Genomic DNA, 21,073 nt, shown 5'->3' with positions numbered 1-21,073 from the left:
CTGCAGTCAGACCGACAGATGGACAAACTGACAGACGCAGAGTCAAAAGACATAGTACTGTTTCAACACAGGCCAATGGACAATGACTGGACAATACAACTAGTTACCTCAACGTTGTCTTATGTATGTAATCACACACACAGGGACACACATTATATACACAAACACACAAACACACAACCAAGTCCGTCTAAGGCCTACACACACGCTGTAGGACTCAGTCCTACCTCTACCAAGGCAGTAGCTGCGTGTCATATCTACAGTACATTCATTTGGTTCAGTACATAGCCCCATTCAAATCAACATGGTCCCAACAGCACTGAGCAAACACTGGTATGATAAACACTGGGCATGCTGCATCTGGCTCCTCTCCAGGTGACATTGCATACTTCCTCTCCCTCCCTCCCTCCCTCCCTCCCTCAATCCCTCCCCTCTCTCTCTCTCTCTCCTCTCTCTCTCTCTCTCTCTCTCTCTCTCTCTCGTCTCTCTCTCTCTCTCTCTCCTCCCTCCCTCTTTCTCACTCCTCCCCTCCTTTCTCTCTCTCTCTCTCCTCCCCTCCTCTCTCTCTCCCTCGTCTCTTTCTCCTCCCTCCCCTCTCTCTCTCCCTCCCCCTCTACTCCCTCTCTCTCTCTCTCTCCTCCCTCCCTCTCTCTCTTTCCTCCCTCTCTTTCCTCCCTCCCTCCTCCCTCCCTCCCTCTCTTTCCTCCCTCCCTCCCTCCTTCTCTCCCTCCAGCCTGTCCTCCCTTCTCTTTCTTTCCTCCTCCTCTTCTTCTTCTCTCTCCTTCACCCTCTCTCCTCCTTCTCCTCACCCTCCCCTCTCTTTGCGTCCTCCTCTTCTCCTCCTCATCTCTTCTTCTCTATCTCACTCTTCTCAGGAGCTCAGATCTTAGATCGCACAGATCTCCAGGAAAATTATCTTTCTTAAAACAAACTACTTCTGCAAATGTGTACCACACATCTGCTTATGAATCTATTGATCTATCTATCCATCCATCCAACCCTGTTTGACTAAACTCTTTAACCAGAGGAGGGAACAACACAGGTAGATGTTGTGTGTGCGCGGGTGTGAAGGTCTTCGTAAATTCAACAACCTAACCTGTCCTCTGTCATGCAGGTAGATGACTCCCCCTCCCCTCTCCTCACCTCCTCACTCCCTCCACTCCCCTCCACTCCCCTCCACTCCCCTCCCCCTCCTCTCCTCCACTCTCCTCCACTCCCCTCCACTCCCCTCCACTCCCCTCCCCTCTCCTCTCCTCCACTCCCCTCCACTCTCCTCCACTCCCTCCCCTCTCCTTCCCCTCTCCTCTCCTACCACTCTCCTCCACTCCCCTCCACTCCCCTCCCCTCTCCTCTCCTCCACTCTCCTCCACTCCCCTCCACTCCCCTCCACTCCCCCTCCCCTCTCCTCTCCTCCACTCCCCTCCACTCCCCTCCCCTCTCCTCTCCTCCACTCTCCTCCACTCCCCTCCACTCCCCTCCACTCCCCTCCCCTCCTCCTCTCCTCCACTCCCCTCCACTCTCCTCCACTCCCCTCCCCTCTCCTCTCCTCCACTCCCCTCCACTCCCCCCCTCCCCCTCCCCTCCCCTCTCCTCTCCTCCACTCCCCTCCACTCTCCTCCACTCCCCTCCCCTCTCCTCTCCTCCACTCCCCTCCACTCTCCTCTCCTCCACTCCCCTCCACTCTCCTCCACTCCCCTCTCCTCTCCTCCACTCCCCTCCACTCTTCTCTCCTCCACTCCCCTCCACTCTCCTCCACTCCCCTCCACTCTCCTTCACTCCCCTCCACTCTCCTCCCCTCTCTTCTCCTCTCCTCCACTCCCCTCCACTCCCCTCCACTCCCCTCCCCTCTCCTCTCCTCTCCTCCACTCCCCTCCACTCTCCTCCACTCCACTCCCTCCCCTCTCCTCTCCTCCACTCCCCTCCACTCTCCTCCACTCCCCTCCCCTCTCCTCTCCTCCACTCCCCTCCACTCTCCTCTCCTCCACTCCCCCTCCACTCTCCTCCACTCCCCTCTCCTCTCCTCCACTCCCCTCCACTCTCCTCTCCTCCACTCCCCTCCACTCTCCTCCACTCCCCTCCACTCCTCCTTCACTCCCCTCCACGTCCTCCTCCCCCTCTCCTCTCCTCTCCTCCCCTCTCCTCTCCTCTCCTCTTCTCTCCTCCCCTTCGCTTCCCTAACCCTCCCCCACCCCAACTCTCCTCTCCATTCGCCAGCTGCTACTGACTATGCAAATTAGCTATCGGATGACAAAATCAACAAAAAGCCAAAACAGCAAGTCATGGGTAACCTGTGTAACCTGATCCTCCTTCCTGCTCCTCCTAACACACACATACATAGAGACACACAGACACACAAAGACAGACAGACTCTCTTGAACACACACAGAAAGACAAACAAACACACACGCACAAACAGGGCGTGTGGCTCTCCTAGTAGAAGATACAGAGTTAAAAAAGCACAGCTCTTTCTCAGTAGCACCACTTCCCCTGTGCCTCTAGTCAGGTAGAACTGACAGGAGAGAAGAGCAGAGGTCTAGAGCAACAGTGAATGTGTTGTAGAACAGAACAGAGAGTGAACATGTTCTAGAACATGGGAGTCAGGTGGCTGAGCGGTGAGGGAGTCGGACTAGTAATCCGAAGGTTGCCAGTTCGATTCCCGGTCATGCCAACTGACGTTGTGTCCTTGGGCAAGGCACTTCACCCTACTTGCCTCGGGGGAATGTCCCTGGACTTACTGTAAGTCGCTCTGGATAAGAGCGTCTGCTAAATGACTAAATGTAAATGTAAATGTAGAACACAGCAGAGAGTAAATCGGTTCTAGAACAAAGCTGAGAACAGTGTGAGCGTGTTCTAAAGCGAGCGTGTCGCAGAGCAGAGTGTGTTCTAGAACAGAGTGTGTTCTAGAACAGGGTGTTGCTGCAGAATCCTGATGTTTACAGCCCCTTCACCAGCTTCACCACATCCTTACTTTTGATTGGACACGGCATTTTGACCCCTTTATCTGATTGGCTGAATCAGACTGATGTAGGCAGGGACTGACAGAGCGCCTGCTACACATTGGGATAAAATACTGCCTCTGCACCTGTGCTCCGGTCTTTACTGCCTGGCCGCTTTACTCTACTGTGTGTGTGTGTGTTTGCGTGTGTTTGCGTGTGTGTTTACTGTATGTGTGTGTTTAGTCCTGTTTTACTGCTGTACTATCAGTTTAGACAGTACAGATTCTGCCTGGGGAAGGGAGGCGTCAGCAAATAGGCCTTTAGAGGATCGTAGATGCAGGGTAGTGTAGTGCTAGTCAATGTCAAAATTCAAATAGACTTGTGATGTGCACAGTACAACAAAGGGTCATTCTGGACAATGAAATACCAAGCAACAGCTAACCTTGTGAGACAGCTGGATTTGCGATGGTCCCGACCTTGCGAGAATCCATCTTGCCAAGGTTACAAGTTATTAGTTTGTTCCTTAACAACAGTGGTTTGGACCAATCAGCGTCCTATGAGGATCTACTGGGAGCTATGGGCGTTGTTGAAGTTAGCCTGTGATAGACGGTGATAGACAGATGGTTCACCCAATCACCTGACATGTATTTTTTTAGTCAGGTTAAGTTGTGGCATGAAAAGGAAAAGAGAAGCAGCAAAATTTGCTCAAACAGCAAAAAAGCTACGAGCAAAAAGTATAAAGAACAGTAAAGCAAAACAGAAATGGTATCATAGAAGTTGGTGACAGTTTTTGACCGATGTAACACACAGACCTCTAACTTGGTTTAGTCCTGGCCTGGTTTAGCCTGGTCTGGATTAGTCCTGGGATGCGTTTCCCTATAACGATGGATCGTAGCAATGATCGAGCAAAATAACGAAACCATTGATATTTCTTACGTGCGTTTCCCAAACATGCTCGTAAGGAGTAGGCTTATCTATGAGCTTTCAAGAGCTACGAATTTTAAAGAGACACTTTAGCTACGGTGTCTTTGGGAACGGCCCGTAAAACTAAGATTCGTCATACGATGGATTTTACGATCAACTTAGGCTTACGACGCTATCTGGAAACGCAGCCCTGGTCTGGTTTGCCCTAGCTGTGGCTAAGACTGCACCAGGTCATAGAGCACCCTAGCAGGCTAGTCCTCCACAGAGCAGACAACCGGACGAACACGGAGGACACACCTGTCTGGAGTATCACTCCGTCCCTGACAGGAACTGACTGAAGAGAGAAAGTGTGATATTGTGTTGATTTCTGCCATTTTGCTCCCATCTAGCAAAGAGATGAGAGTCAGAGAGCAGAACCTATTTCACTCTTGAGTGCTTTTGATGTGAGTGAGCGAGAAGAGGAGAGGGCAGAGGAGATAAACTCATATCAGACTACTCCTATCCCTCCCCCCCTCTCCCTCACTCCCTCCTTCCTTCTCTCTCTCTCCATCCCTCACCCTCCCCCTCTTCATCTTTCTCCCCCTGACTCAATCTGCCTCTCTGTTCCCCTTTCTCTCCCCCTTTCTCTCTCCTCCCTTCCTCTCTCTCCCTCTCTCTCTCCCTCTCTCTCTCTCTCTCTCTCTTTCTCTCAATGTGCTCTCTGAAGGCTTATCAGCGATACTCAGCAGGAAATCATGTATTCTTTCTCCACTTCCTTCTACCATTTCCAAATGATCAGGATGCAGACACTGCCTGGCCTGACTAGTAAAGCCTGATTCCCAAGCTCAGTGAGTGTGTGTTTGTGTGTCGGTGTGTGTGGATGGGAGAAGGAGAGAGAAAGAGGGAGGGAGGAAGAGAGAGAGAAAAAGAGAGGGAGGTAAACGGCATGGTGAGGTTTGTTGTCAAACCAAATTACACACACTCTCCCTCCATGGCTAAACCCTGGTCTGAATAACAAGCAGCTAGCTAAGTGGGTCAGGGTCGCTATGGAGAGAGAAAGAAGAGGGGGAGGGGAGGAGAGAGGGGAGGGGAGGAGAGAGGGGAGGGGAGAGGGAGGAGAGAGGGGAGCGGAGAGGGGAGGGAGGGGGGAGAGGGGGGGAGGGGAGAGGGGAGGAGAGAGGGGAGGGGAGGGGGAGGGGAGGGGAGAGGGGATAGGGGAGGGGGGAGAGGGGAGAGGAGGGGAGGGGGGGAGAGATGGGAGGGGAGAGGGGAGGAGAGAGGGGAGCGGAGAGGGGAATGGGGGAGGGGAGGGGAGAGGAGGGGAGAGGGGAGGGGGCGAGAGGGGAGAGAGGGGAGGGGGGGGAGAGGGATGAGGGGGAGAGCGGAGGAGAGAGGAGAGAGGAATGGGGGAGGGGAGGAGAGAGGGAGAGGGAAATAGAAAGGGGAGGGGAGGAGAGAGGGGGGGGGACAGGGGAAAGGAGAAGGCCCCGGGTGGGGGGGTACGGAGAGAGGAGGGGGAGAAGAGGAGCAGTGTGAGAGGGAGGGAGAGCGGAGAGTGTATGTCTGCTCCAAACTATTCAACACAGAGGCAGTAGTCCCAGATTCACTACTGTCCACCATCACCCTGATGGAAGCACTGGTCTCTTCCACAGCTCAGTGGTCATTTACCATTTAGTCATTGAGCAGACGCTCTTATCCAGAGCGACTTACAGTAAGTACAGGGACATTCCCCCCGAGGGCAAGTAGGGTGAAGTGCCCCTTGCCCAAGGACACAACGTCAATTTGCACGGCCAGGAATCGAACCTGCAACCTTCTGATTACTAGTCGATTCCCTTAACCGCTCAGCCACCTGACTCCCACTTAGTCTTCTCCTTCTTCTTCTTCTTTCCTCTGATTCTCTCTCGCCCACTCCACCCTACTCCCCTCTCTTCCTCTCTGTCCTATAAGTCCTATTTGCCTGGTTTACAAAGAGGAAAGAGAGAAAGAGAGAGAAAGACAAAGAGACAGAGAGAGAGAGACAGAGAGAGAGAGAGAGAGAGGACCGAGAAAGAGGCAGAAAAAGAGATCCAGACAGAGACCGAGACCGAGAAAGGCAGTCATAATCACTAATTAAGACTTTAATCAGAAAATCCCACCAGGACTAATAGACTACATCTCCCAGGGGGAACAGGCTAATAATGATGTCTCATTCACCTGACAGGAAGCCAACAGCGGCAGACAGAGAAGTCACAAAACTGACAAGGCCTTTCTAGTTCTGTACTGCTGTACGTGGGACCTGTGGGTTCCTAGGTAACCCCTCTAGGCCAGGAGGCAGCGTGGGGCCTGATATTGTCCTTCACTTCCTTCTATGAAGAAGGAAATAGGTTTAATGTGCAATTGGAGGGGGTTTCCCAGTGTGTGTGTGTGGGTGTGTGTATGGGTGCGTGTGTGCGCGTGTGTGTATATGTGACATTAGACCAGCTGTTGAATGTTGACACAGGCCAGTCATATATCTGAGTTGTCACTCTGTCTCTACGACAACCCAGACTGAGTGTTCCAGGGAGAGAGGACGCTACAAAGAACTCAGGAGGGCCACACTATCTCTCATATTATTTATTTCTAGCCTGCCTGTCTCTCTGCCTGCCTCTCTGTCTGTCTGTCTGTCTTCCTGCCTGTCTCCCTGCCTGCCTCTCTGTCTGTCTGGCTTCCTGTCTGTCTGTCTGCCTCTCTGCCAGCCTGCCTGCCTGTCTGTATGTCTCTCTCTCTCTCTGTCTGTCTGCCTGCCTGCCTGCCTGCCTGCCTGCCTGTCTGTCTGTCTGTCTGTCTGTCTGCCTGTCTGTCTGCCTCTCTGCCAGCCTGACTGCCTGCCTGTCTGTATGTCTCTCTCTCTCTCTCTCTGTCTGTTTTCCTGCCTCTCTGCCTGCCTGCCTGTCTGTTTCTCTGTCTGTCTTCCTGCCTGCCTGCCTGTCTGCCTCTGCCAGCCTGCCTGTCTGTATGTCTCTCTCTCTCTCTGTCTGCTTGCCTGTCTGTCTGTCTGTCTGTCTGTCTGACCACATCTGCCCTCAAAGACAAGCTTGCAATTATACTTTCACCAACAGCTATTTTGGCTCCATTCAGAGTCCAAACCCAGCTGTTCAAATGCCACAGGGTGGACTACAACATAGAAGAGGAAGAAGAGGAGGAGGAGAGAAAGGAGTTGTGTGGTGATGATGACGGTGGAAGAGGAGGAGAAAGTAGGACGAAGTAGTAGAGAGAGCTGATGAAGATGAGGATGACTTTACTAAGTCCTGGTTCCTGTCGCTCCACCCAAGATCTACAGATAGAGGTGAAAAGCCCCACCTGCTTCACAGGAAACAAGATCTAACCTTTGCACACACACACACACATATAAAACACACACACACAAACACACACACTCACACAAACAAATACACCTAGGTAAAACTTTCACACACACACACACACACACACACACACACACACACACACATGGGTGAAGGCTGGCCAGCATCAGAAGGACAGGTGACACTTAAACACTTAGGAGAACAAAGGGCAGCACAGGTGTGGGGAGTGTGTACAGCAAGCTTCCCTCACACACACTCACACACACACACAAACACACTCACTCACACAGGCACATGCTCACACACACACAAACGCACACACACGAGACAATAGCTCTTTTAACACGCACACACACACAAGGGACAATCCAGTCTTTAAACACACACATATACAAACACAGAGAGAGGTTTAAATAAGATACATATAAATCCCTTTTGGTCAGAAGACCAATAAACTATCATCCAAACCTTTCCACACCCTCCCGAACACCAGATGAGACAAATAACATGGATCACAATGCATCATTAACAAAATACAATTTTTCTATATACGGTCAGCTGGTGCATTCTCAGACAAAAGCAGATAGATTCCTCTTCATGTGAAAATGATTGCAATATGTTTTGTTTGGAAATGAGACCAAACCAATTAACGAATTCTGGACTCGGCACGCGTTGCCCATCTGTTTGGCTCCTCTCCTCCAATCAGAAGCCTAAGAACTCGCTCCTATCAGTGAGATTGGATGAGCCAAGCAAGACGAGGCGCCCACGAAGCCCAATCATTGGCTAATGCCAGAGGTCAATCGACTTTCGCGCCAACGGGAGATAAAACAAGCGCTCCCCTCGCCAAACCGGGGCGACAAACAGCCGGGCCAGATTTATGATCGCTACGTTTCGCTACTTTGTTAGTTGACGGTCGGTCCTGTCTCTGATACACCACACACACACAGAGAGGGAGGGGAGGAGGGAGGGGAGGAGGGAGGGGAGGGGGAGGGGGGAGGGGAGGAATAAGGTGGTACACACCATGAAAGATGACTTTCATCAACATGAAAAATGCCATGTGAGTTGAAGGTAACCTACTCTCTAAAAACATACCTTGACACAGTTCTAGAGATTACCCGAAAGTTTTAGAGAACCTCTTCAAGTTCCATAACACCGTTTAGTACCTTAAATGATTCTGTCCAACCTGAAGAAAAGGTTTTACTATTGTTTACAAATGGTTCTACAGTAATTTGTATATAATGTAGAAGTATTTTATTTTAGAGGGATCTTCAGATAGGTCCTAACTCCTAACCACCCCTAAATCTCCACCCGTACCAATGATGATGCACAATGTTTCTCCTCCAACAAAGACAGAAAGTCCCTGTCTCTCAGCTCAGGACCAATGAGATGACACTGTCAATGCCGATTCCGCATTTAGAACTTGAAGATGTGCAACATTCCAGAACATCTGAAATCTTTGAAGACAGATGATTCAGCGGTGTTCTATTCTGGTTCTGTTCATGGTGAGTCAGTAGGTCTGTGTTCTGTCCTTACCTTGCTGGAAAAAGCCAGACTTCAAAACACACTTTGAGAGATGTACGCCACAACTGATTCACTTTTTATGAATCATGACTTTTAGTTATCTGGCTTCGTTTATAATAATATACTTATATGAAAAAACAGATCTTTGTTGTGTTTGTGTGTGTGTTTGTGTGTTTGTGTTTGTGTGTGTGTGTGTCGTGCGTTTTAGGTTTTCCATCCTTACAGGTTCAAGTTAGGGGTTTTAGAGTTCTTAGAAGATAAGCTTGATCGGTGCCTAAAGGCTATAGAAAACGTACTCACACACACACACACACACACACACACACACACACACACGCATGCACGCACACACACGCTCTAGTCAGGTCAAAGAAACAGGGTCTATTTCCCACAGCCTGCAGGACCACCAAAGAGTTCCCTCATTGGCTCTTAATTGAAAGAGCCTGAGGGTAAGTTACAAGTACCCACACACACACACACAAACACACACACACACAACTGTGTTTACCCTTCAGAGTGAATTCAAGAAGAAAAAAAATGGGTATCATATTTCTCACACAAATGGCATGTAGTCAGTTTAGTTACCCTCACTTATGAAAGATTTTACAAATTTTCTATGGGTTTAAAAATGTACAAATACTTTATTCATTCATCTGAAATATGTGTTGAGCAGTATTGGGTACATACACATGTACATAGGAGTTACTGTAAGGCTTATTAAAAACATAGATCTTGTAAGGCACATTACGATGACATATGTTCTCCATTCTCTCTGTATAAATGAAGGAACACATGATGAGATTAGGAGTTAAACCATCCAGAATGAAGCTTATATAATCAGACCTGAACTGAGAGACAGACAGGCAGCCAGCCAGAAAGGTAGACAGACAGACAGACATACACACACACAGACAGACAGACAGACAGACAGACAGAAAGGCAGACAGGAAGCCAGCCAGATAGACAGGAAGCCAGGCAGACAGACAGGCAGGCAGGCAGCACGTCATATCATGTTGCCCATCCACTGATAAACTGAGTCATATCGACCTCCTCTTCCTACATGCGGCCTACACTTTCAGACTCCTGCACAACTGGCTTCATAACCGCCCAATCATTACTGACCCCTGACCCCAGAAACATCCCAGATCAGGCCTGGGGTGTTGTCAGCATTACAGCTGGGGCTCAGCAGAGCTGGGTGTCACTAAACGGGGCTCTGTATATATGTAGAGAGAGACAGAGAGAGACAGAGAGAGACAGAGAGAGACAGAGAGAGACAGAGAGAGACAGAGAGAGACAGGACAGACAGAGACAGACAGACAGACAGAGACAGACAGACAGACAGACAGACAGACAGACAGACAGACAGACAGACAGAGACCGACAGAGACCGACAGAGACCGACAGAGACCGACAGAGACCGACAGAGACAGACAGAGAGAGAAAGTAAGAGAGAGAGAGACAGTAAGAGACAAAGAAACAGAGAGTGTGTGTGTGTGTGAGAGAGAGAGAGAGAGAGAGAGAGAGAGAGAGAGAGAGAGAGAGAGAGAGAGAGAGACAGAGAGAGACAGAGAGAGACAGAGAGAGACAGAGAGAGACAGAGAGAGACAGTTAGTAGATAGATAGTTAGATAGATAGATAGATAGATAGATAGATCTGTGAGCTGTGTGTGCCAGTGTTCACACAACTAGCTAGTACTGGTACAGCCTGGCCCTGCTCTATCTGTTTGTTCTAGAAATACCTCACTCTCTTCTCACAATCACATGTGTTTGCATTAGGGCTTCTCTCTCTATCTCTCTTTCTCTCTCTCTATACCTCTCTTTATCTCTGTCTCTCTCGCTCAATATCGCTCTCTCTTTTTCTCTATCCTGCTCTCTCTCTCTCTCTCTCTCTCTCTCTCTCTCACTCACTCTAAATATATACCGCTCTCTCCCTCTCTCTTTCAATTTCACTCTCTCTTTTTCTCTATACTGCTCCCTCTCTCTAAATATATACCTCTCTCTCCCCCTCTCTCTCCCTCCCTCCCTCCGTCACCCCCCTCTCTCCAGCGCTCCCTACCCCCACCTCATTACTCTGCTAAAATGGAAAATCTAGGCTAGTGTTTATACTGCAGGCCTATGGATGTGCTCCCCAACTACAGTTACATCTTTAAGATTGTATCTATAGGACCTGCACCCCCACCCTACTCTCTCTCTCTCCCCACTCTATCTTCATCTCGCTCTCTCTCTCTCTCCCTTTACCCCCTGTACTGCTCTCTCTCTCTCTCTCTCTACACCCTCGTTCTCTCTCCCTCTCTCTCACTCTCTTTCTGTGTTTCTGTATCCATGTGCAGCTCTCTCTCTCCCTCTCTGTCTTTTTCTCCCTCTCTCTCTCCCTCTCTCTCTCTCCATTTTCTCTGCTGAGATGTATGAGATCTTATATCAAGAAGACAGAGCAGTGAATCAAAGGCAAAGGGAGAAATATAGTACAACCCCAACCCCCACTCCTCCTCCTCTCCCTACTGCATCCCTACCCCCATCCTCTCTCTCCCTCTCTCCTGCTCAGCCCTGTCCTCTCTCTCCCTCTCTCCTGCTCAGCCTCGTCCTCTCTCTCCCTCTCTCCCTCTCTCCTGCTCAGCCTCGTCCTCTCTCTCCCTCTCTAACAAACACACAAATATACTACACACTCACACAAACACACACTTGCACACACACACACTTACACACACACACACAGCAACATTATTATGCAGGGCAGGCAGTCCTTGGAAGGTCTATCTATACAATCCATACCCAAAGCCCCCGGTTTAGAAGTAGCCTGTAAAGGATTTTTATTTCATTATTGTGAGTGTAGCCCACTGCTGTATTGGATATAAACATGATGCGGGCTTGAGTGACGGAGCGTTAAAACAAAGCAAGGCCAAAACCTGGATGAAACATGAAATCCCACACGAGACACGTCTATAAATGGGCTTCGTTCACGCGGGTTAGATTTAAATAGTTGTCGTCAGTTGTTTAATATATTATATAAGTGAGTGACGCCAGAAGGGAGTAAATCTTGCTTCTGTCATCATTTGGGATAGGGCTCAACTCCCATCCGCAGGGTAACTTCACTTGTGAATGAGATGCGCTGCACGCAGTTGTTACGGGTTATTAACCAATCAATAAACACCTAAATTAGGCCTGTGTGTCTCGTGAGTAGGTGAGCTATATTCATTCAGTCATTACTTAATCTACATTTTTTTAAACCTTGCCGATGGAGTTATGAATGACAGATCATTGTTGTTCTCCAATCCGTTATGACAATAAAAACGTGTTTAAATAAGCGCAGCAACCGAAAGCCACGAACAGTTTAATACGAAAAAATGTAAACATAGGCTTAAAATACAGACATTTGTTTATGACTTTTCTGTTCTCCCAGACGTGTCTTACATTGTTGCCGTACGGTGTGGTCCGGGGTACTGGAGCAGCCCGAGCCTGGACGGGTCTGTGGCGGAGAGGGACTGTGGAGGTGGTGGATAGACTCTCACGTCCATCACACAACAACTCTCTTTCAATACGCTTCTCCTCTACGACTTCTGTTCTTCTAACTTCTTCAAAGTTCAGTCTTAAACTAATAAAAGCCGCAAACCGGCAAAAGTCTATGGGGTCGGGATGCTGTTGAGAAAAGAAAAAAAAAAGGAAAAAAAAACGGGGGCAAACTTTGATGATGCCTTCACATGCGCTCGCGGTTTTTCCGGAGAAATGAGAAACTTCTACAGCCAACTCGCTATCCCACTCTGATCAACTACGGACCGCAAAACCCGGACAGAATTCGAACTGAAATGTAACACAGTCTTGCATCACCAGTATGCCTCTTCTTCTGTTTTGACAGCTATGTAGACCGACGACTGTACCATCCAGCGGCTACAACGATCAGCAGACGAATGAGGCTCTGTAGGACTGCCTCTTGCTCGCGCAGAATTCATACAAAGGACTTTCATAAACGGCCAGTGTATGAGCGCGAGTGGCTATGACCACGTGCTCCACCTAGGGGGCGCTGCTGCAAACACGCCCGCCATACTCGAGGCTTCTGTTTCTGCCTAATTAGTTGAGTCAAGTTAGGGTTGATAACACACGGCTACACGAGAAGTCGGTGTCCTTTCATGTAGTGTGGTTTTACAGCGCCTCGACCCAGCGGGAAATTAACCTTTCGACACTGTTTAACGTAACGAGAGTCGAGTCTATACGTTGTGGCACCGAGTCTGAGAGACGGAAGGACGGAGAGAGAGGAATGCCAGTCCACCCAGAAGCAGCGCCATTCCTGTCCGCTCAGCACCTTTTTCATGCAACCTCTGGTAATCCAGCTACAATGATGACAACCCAAACCAAGCCCTCCACTCCAGCGGTGGGGGTTGGGAGCGGAGTAGAGTAGAGCAGAGTGTAGTGTGTGTGTGTGTGTGGGGGGGGGGGGGGGGGGGGGGGGGGGGGGGGGCTAGAATAGAACCCCACTCTGTCTCTATGAGCTGGCAGGCCAAGGTAGTTTACATTTAGTCATTTAGCAGACACTCTTATCCAGAGCGACTTACAGTAAGTACAGGGACATTCCCCAGAGGCAAGTAGGGTGAAGTGCTTGCCTTGCCCAAGGACACAACGTCATTTTTGCACGGCCGGGAATCGAACCGGCAACCTTCAGATTACTAGCCCGATTCCCTAACCGCTCAGCCACCTGACTCCTGGACTGGATTTAATCTGCCGCTGGATAACACCTCAGAGGAGACAGATGTTCCAGAGATACTAGGACGTTCCCTGAGCTGGTCTCAGTCAAGGAGAGACGTGACGGGAGTCTCTGTCTAGCTGTCTGGCTGTGTGACGGCCAGAGAGAGAGCTGTGATTGGTACCTGAGAGCTGCATGTCATCAAAGACAGCCCACGTATGCACATGACCCACCAAGGAGCCTGGGATACGAGATATGAACACAACATAGGGAGTCAGGTGGCTGAGCGGTGAGGGAATCGGGCTAGTAGTCCAAAGGTTGCCAGTTCGATTCTCGGTCATGCCAACTGACGTTGTGTCCTTGGGCAAGGCACTTCACCCTACTTGCCTCGGGGGAATGTCCCTGTTACTTACTGTAAGTCTCTCTGGATAAGAGAGTCTGCTAAATGTAATGTAATGTAAACATAATAGAGCACATTAGAATGGAGAGAATACTGTATAGCTGAGATGTAAACACGAAGATATTTTGGAATCGGACATGACGAAATAGAACACACAAAAATTTGCCAGGAAGGGTTAGGATATATAGGGTTAAGAATATACACACACTGGAATTGGACAGAATAGAATAGTATTCACCAAGATGAGGCAGAATGAATATAATGGCGTAACACACTAACTATACTGGGAAGGGATATCACTGTCAAGATAGGTTGGTAGAGAATCCTTTTACACATTCTACTCTACAGTGGTGAAACCTACTGTCTAAGTGACTGGAGATTGTGCACACAGCTCTACCCATTAAAACCAGTTGAAATCATTAACATTTGGAGTCTCACTGACATTTGGTTAAAGAACAATGCTATGACCACACTGAGAGAACCAGCGCACAATGAACACTCTGTTCAGCTAACCTTTCGCTATATGCTCTGGCATTCAGAGAATCACCCAGCATAACTTGAGTCTAGCGTTACATGCATGGGCTTGGGAATAAGGCACACACACAGACATACATGCACAAGCACATACCTGTGAACATGCAGATTCTTTGTTGTGTGCTCTAACATTTCATGTTTCTACAATTCAATAACTTCGGCCTTTGCTTTCCATAATTCATTTATTTAACTTTTATTTCAGTCTAGCGGTTCAAGGTCAATGCACTCGCGCACACAAACAACTCACGTTAACTCACATACATAGATTTACGCTCTCTCCTGCACACACACACACACACACTCTCTCTCCATCCACACATATACTAACACACAGTCATATTCACCCATCCCCCACACACAACCCTTCCCCCAGTATAAATGCACACCCACACTCTCCACCCCCACCCAGATAGTCTCTTTATAAACTCACACACACACACACACTTACAACACCACATATGCACATCATGCATGCATGTATGCACACACACACACACACACACGTACAAAGAGAATAGATTTGCCGCAATTCTTTCATGAAATTCTGATGTGTTTGGGAAGGGTCTATGTCATTGCTAGGTCAAGCCAATATGGAGTTCTAGAATTCACTCGCCGAAACAGAAGGTTATCTTCAGGAAGTTCATTAGTGCCATGATACATTTCTTACTTCCGGCCGTAATGGGAACGTGTGTATGTGTGTGTGTGTGTTATCATATGTGTGTGTGGGTTATCTTATGTGTGTGTGTGTGTGTGTGTAGGGGGGGTTATCATATGTGTGTGTGTGGGTTATCATATGTGTGTGTGTGTGCGTATGTGTGTGTGTATGGAATGATACACACAACATCCTAAATCATGATAAACCCACATCCATGATTGCAGTAACTGTATGGCTTCATTGCCTGTACACACAGCCTGTAATTACGCTGTAAACATAATTTCAAACAGATCAAAGATATCATAAATCACATCTAATGTGCTCGATAATGCAATAATTCCTCATAATTTTATAACAATGATCATAATAATACATGTTTTAAAACAGTGTAGGCCTAATTACAGATACTCCAAGGGCTGACACTTGGTAACATTTAGTCCACTACAGCATACAGGACACTCAATAACAAACTGTTATTTTAGTCTTAATGCTTCTGTGGAAGGAGCCAGCTAGTGCCAGAATCACAGCCTATACTGAAGACCCTCTACTCATTTCACAAGTTGTCAATACAGCTAATCATCGTCTCCAAAAACCCTGATACTTGCAACCATTCTATTTGGGGAGTTTCTATTTTTGCCTGGTTGGAAAAAAAACATGAGGTATGAGGTCGTTTAGCACAATTCACATTTGTTTTGTTTTGCTTGGTGTTCGAGTGGTTTGGGGTTTTCCTTGGCTCAGAAGATACTGCAGACCTTCAGGACAAGCAGTTATAGTGCTGGAATCCAGCAGCTGGAGGATGCCGACAGGCAATCACAATTTAAGCTAAACTATTAACCTTCAATCAATCAAGTTTGGAGTGAAGAGCACTGAGGAAAACATGAGAATTTCGCTCACTTATTTTGCACGGCGCAATTCACCCCAAGCAAACATAAAATACATTCATTATTTACTGGGATGACCCCTACACTCAACCTGCACCTCCATCTCTCTCTTACTCTTTCTGTCTCTGTCTCTTGCTGTCTGTCTCTCTCTCTCTTTCTGTCTCTCTCTCTTTCTGTCTCTCTTTCTCTCTCTCTGTCTCTCTCTCTGTCTCTCTCTCTTTCTGTCTCTCTCTCTTTCTGTCTCTCTCTCTTTCTGTCTCTCTCTCTCTCTCTCTCTCTCTCTGTCTTTTCTCTCTCTGTCTACTCTTTCACTCTGTCACTCTTTTTCTGTGTCTTTCAATCTATCTCCATCTATCTCTCTTTATTTTCTTTCACTCTCTTTTCTATGCCTTTCTCTTTTGTTATCACACACACACACCCACACACACAAACACACAATCACACACACACAACCACACACACAATTTCTGTGATCTCACAATCTCCTAGATGAATGTCAAGTACATGGAATTCATTTGCACATTTTTAGCCGGAGGCCCATGCATCATTCAGTACTGTTTTTTACTCATGCTTTCTATCACATATCTCATCATTATTTTATGCAGGGCTATTTATTACATTACAGTTGTGCGGAGAAAAGGCTGTTCAGCTCCAACGTGTGCCCAGCTGATACGGAGGATGAATCCGGCTCTTCGTCTACCCCTATCTGACACGGACACGCTGCTGACCAGTGGTCCTGTGCTCTCCTTAACATGTGTGTAGTAGTTACAGCACTACTTAGGAGCCAGTAGAAACAGCATTTCATTCATATGTGCACTCTCAGTACAGTCTGTACTGTTGAATGACAATAAAAACTATCTAACTAACTATCTATCTAATAAGTTGCTTCTGGTCTGCCTGAGAGGACAAATGTTCTTTTTGGGCCTCTTTGTTGCATCATCGCCATAGAACCTCAGCCTCATTGTGAGCTGCTGATTGGATGAAAGATCGGGGGCATGCAGGACATATAAGAATGTAATTACAGGTCCCTGACAATGTTGTCATTGTTTTGCCTTTCTGTTTGTCTGTTTGTTATCAGTTGCTGCTGTCCGCTTTCCTGACTCATCCTGGAATCCACACCGACGTGGATCGCGCCAACCATCCCGTTATCATGCCACTCCCCCCTCTCGGTCTCCGTGACAACCAGGTCTGGCGGAGGGGGGGGGGGGGGGTTGTTGTTGAATGGGTGTGATCAGATCTCATTTGTGGTTCTTTAGTGTGCAGGAGCCAAGCCTGTCAGAACAGGGTACACATCATCTACACTGAGCTCAGACCTCAGCCTGACAGCAGGACTGGAACACACACACACACACACACATGAACACACACTCGGTCATGTGTGCACATATCCACACACACACACTCATGCATGCACACTCAAACAGATAGACAAACACAGTCAGACAGTCAGACAGTCAGACAGTCAGACAGACAGACAGTCAGACAGACAGACAGACAGACAGACAGACAGACAGACACACTGTTTGCATTCAACAATCTGGCCTGTTTAGCGACACAAGTCTTTGTGTCGCTAAACACACCTGTCAACTATCCTGGAAGAGACAAAGAAAAAGGAAAAAGAGAACAGAGAGAAATGAAATAAGGACTCATGCGACTCTGAGAAGACTCATCCATCTACTCCTCATCCCTCTCATCCTTCTATCTCCATGTGACAGATGGATTAAAACCGCCCTTCTCTCTCTCTCTCTCTCTCTCTCTCACTCTCTCTCTCTCTCTCTCTGCCTCTCTCTTCCCTTCTGTCTCAGTTTCTCTGCCTCTCTCTTCCTCTTCCTGTCTCTTTCAACCCCCTCTCTCCCTCACCCTCTTTCCCTTCCCTCTCTCTCCTTGTCTTCCTCCCCCTTTCTCTCCCCCCCCCCCCTCTCTCTCTGGCTGGCTGCCGGCTGCATCAGGTAGTGCATCTCTGTGTTTTATAGCTCCTGTATTCTAATGTAGCTTCTATACAAATGAACATCATATATATACTGTATATACAGTATAGTATATATTGACAGAGATAAGGACATAGAAATACAGTGAGGACATCAGGTAAGGATTTTGACATGCTGAATACCTACCGGTATGGTTTGTTGTATACTGTGACATGCACTTGTACTGAAATAGATTTCTTTGGCTTTTTCTTTTTCGTCTACACAATCAAATGTCCGCACACGCATACACAAACACACACACACGCTCACAAACACACACACGCACGCACACACATACAGCTAACGCCTGAGTGCTCTTACACAATGACACAGTGAGATTGATTCAGTCTCTTAAATGGGGCACATCACCATCACATTGAATAATGTCACATCAACTCATGCTCTCCTCCTCTAATCTTTCCCCTCTCCTCCTTTTTTCTCCTCTCCTCCTCTCCTCCCCTATTTCTCTATCATATTCAGAAAACTGTTTTTTCTCCTCACTACTCCTCTCCTCTCTCTCCTTACCGCCCATCTCTTATCCTCTCTCTCCCCTCCTTACCTCTTCTCTCCCTTCTTTACATCTCGTCTCCTCTCTTATTTCTCCTCTCCCCTTCCCTTGACACTGTTTATAAGGTTGTCAGTCTGTTTGAGCCTGGCACCAACCTCCTAATACTTTCAGTGTTTGCATACAGTAGGCCGGGGCTTTCAAGCAAACACCAACTGATTTGTTCAGCTGGGTTTTCATTTAGGGTGAAAACGTTTTCCATCCAGGTTACATGTGTTGGCTTTCATGACTCCAAACCTAGTCCCGGGACTCCAGTCCTACCAGGTGTGAATGTCAATCAGGGGGCTTGTCCAATTACAGTCAGCTTGCAACTGTGATCTGAGCCCCAATTGGCTAAGATAAATCAACCTGCCCAGGCATCCATACAACACTGAGGTCAATACAACACTGTGTTGCCACAGCAACATTGCCACAAGCCTGTTGATGAGGATCTTATCCTGTAATGGGACAAATAGGTACACAGTCACACACATACACACCATCAGAAAGGAGAGGAGAGGAGAGGGGAGGAGGAGAGGAGGAGAGGAGGAGAGGAGGAGGAGAGGAGGAGGAGAGGAGAGAGAAGAGAAGAGAAGAGGAGAAGAGGAGAGGAGGAGAGGAGAGGAGAGAGGAGGAGAGGAGAGGAGAGGAGGAGAGGAGAGAGAAGAGAAGAGGAGAGGAGAGGAGAGAAGAGAGGAGAGGGGAAGCAGCGTCCTGAATACAACAGCTCCAAACATGAAAAAACGGAGCTGTGCATCAATCATCAGCTCTTATTATTATTATCACTGTCCGCCATGGAAACATCTCTTCACCCCCCCCCATCCCTCCATCCACCCCATCCCCCTCCATCCCTTCCCCCTCCACATGCTATCTCCATGTTCTCTTCCAGATTCTTGTTCTGATCCTGTGATCTGATTGGATGCCATCGAGGCATTGGTGATTATTTATACTTCCGTGAGATGAGGCGAGTCTCAGGCTGCCATAGCAACCAAGTACAATATTTTTCATCATTTCAGCTCTTCAGTCATGGATGTGATGGACACATCTGTCTGCCTGTCTGCTTGTCTGCCTGCCTGCCTGTCTGTCTGGCCTGTCTGCCTGTCTGCATATATATATAAAAACTGTAGTATATATCATATATCGCATATATATATATATCATGTTATCATATACAGGGTATGTATAGTTCACAGTATCATAAATAATTCCATTGTTAACCTCAAGTTCCTATTTGTCACATTTGAGAGGGTTCAAGTTGGAATTATTCAAATCCGTTATGGAAATGTGTCAGTTATTGGACAGATCAGATAGGAAATTACCCATATTTACATTAGCTGCCCTGGTATATGTCAAAGAGAGACAGAGAAAAAAGAGAGAGGAGAGAGAGAGAGAGAGGAGAGAGAGAGAGAGAGAGAGAGAGAGCAGGAGAGGACGAGAACGAGAAAGAGAAAGAGAGAAAGAGAAAGGACAGATAGAGAGAGAGAGAGAAAGAGAGGGAGACGAGGAAAGGAAGAAATGAGTCAGAGAGGAAGGAATGAGAGAGAGAGAGGGAGAGAGAGAGAGAAATAAAAAAACAGTTAGAAAGTAAGAAAGGGAGAGAGAGGAAGGTAGGGGATAGAGAGATTTTATAGGTTATTATATCTCTTATCTCTTAGACTATTTAGAGTCTACCTGTAGTATAATACCTTCTGAAGGGGAAATCTGTCAAAAGCACATGACCAATCTGCTGTGCTGTACAGTGTGGAACTCTGGTGGTAGAGAGTTCTTATATTGGCATTCCAGCGACCTCGAAGGTTCTCACCCCAACATTCCACTGAGAACAGGAGAACCCTGTTCAGGAGGAATCATAACCCCTCTCCTCTCTTCTCCTCTTCCTTTCCTTGCCCCCTCTCCTCTCTCCTCCTTCTCCTCTTCCTTTCCTTGCCCCCTCTCCTCTCTCCTCCTTCTCCCTCTTCCTTTCCTTGCCCCCTCTCCTCTCTCCTCCTTCTCCTCTTCCTTTCCTTGCCTCCTCTCCTCTCTCCTCCTTCTCCTCTTTCCTTTCCTTGCCTCCTCTCCTCTCTTCTCCTTCTCCTCTTCCTTTCCTTGCCCCCTCTCCTCTCTCCTCCTTCTCCTCTTCCTTTCCTTGCCTCCTCTCTTCTCCTTCTCCTCTTCCTTTCCTTGCCCCCTCTCCTCTCTTCTCCTTTTCCTCTTCCTTTCCTTGCCTCCTCTCTTCTCCTTCTCCTCTTCCTTTCCTTGCCCCCTCTCTTCTCCTTCTCCTCTTCCTTTCCTTGCCTCCTCTCCTCTCTCCTCCTTCTCCTCTTCCTTTCCTTGCCCCCTCTCCTCTCTCCTCCTTCTCCTCTTCCTTTCCTTGCCTCCTCTCTTCTCCTTCTCCTCTTCCTTTCCTTTCCTTGCCCCCTCTCCTCTCTTCATTTGCTCCTATCACTTTCTCCTCTCCTCTTCGTTACTCCTCCTCTCCTGTCTTCCTTCTCTCCTCATCACATCTGTGATAGAGCTCAGTGGAACAGGCAGTAGGGGGTGTGGGCCTGTTTTAGGCAGAACACTGTTCCTCACCCTACAATTACATGACCTCACCCTCCAACCTCCACACACTCAGACACACACACACACACACACATTGGTATGCACACACCCATACACAGACACATACATACAATTACAGTAGATGAACACATGACCCTAACCCCCCCCCCCCCCTTTAATTCTGGGACTTATGCCAGCAACAGAGATCATCCCTCCCC

General features: G+C 48.0%; 1 protein-coding gene across 1 annotated transcript in view; it reads right to left on the bottom strand.

The window, feature by feature from the left end:
* tox (thymocyte selection-associated high mobility group box) overlaps positions 1-21,073 on the bottom strand; it is a 43,252-nt gene that overhangs the window by 17,270 nt on the left and 4,909 nt on the right. Inside the window, 1 exon segment of the mRNA XM_067252893.1 lies at positions 12,091-12,315. Coding sequence (XP_067108994.1) covers positions 12,091-12,315 — 225 coding nt within the window.

The sequence above is a fragment of the Osmerus mordax genome, chromosome 16, assembly GCF_038355195.1.
Source record: "Osmerus mordax isolate fOsmMor3 chromosome 16, fOsmMor3.pri, whole genome shotgun sequence".
Taxonomy (NCBI): domain Eukaryota; kingdom Metazoa; phylum Chordata; class Actinopteri; order Osmeriformes; family Osmeridae; genus Osmerus; species Osmerus mordax.
This window is presented reverse-complemented; position numbering and strand designations above follow the sequence as displayed.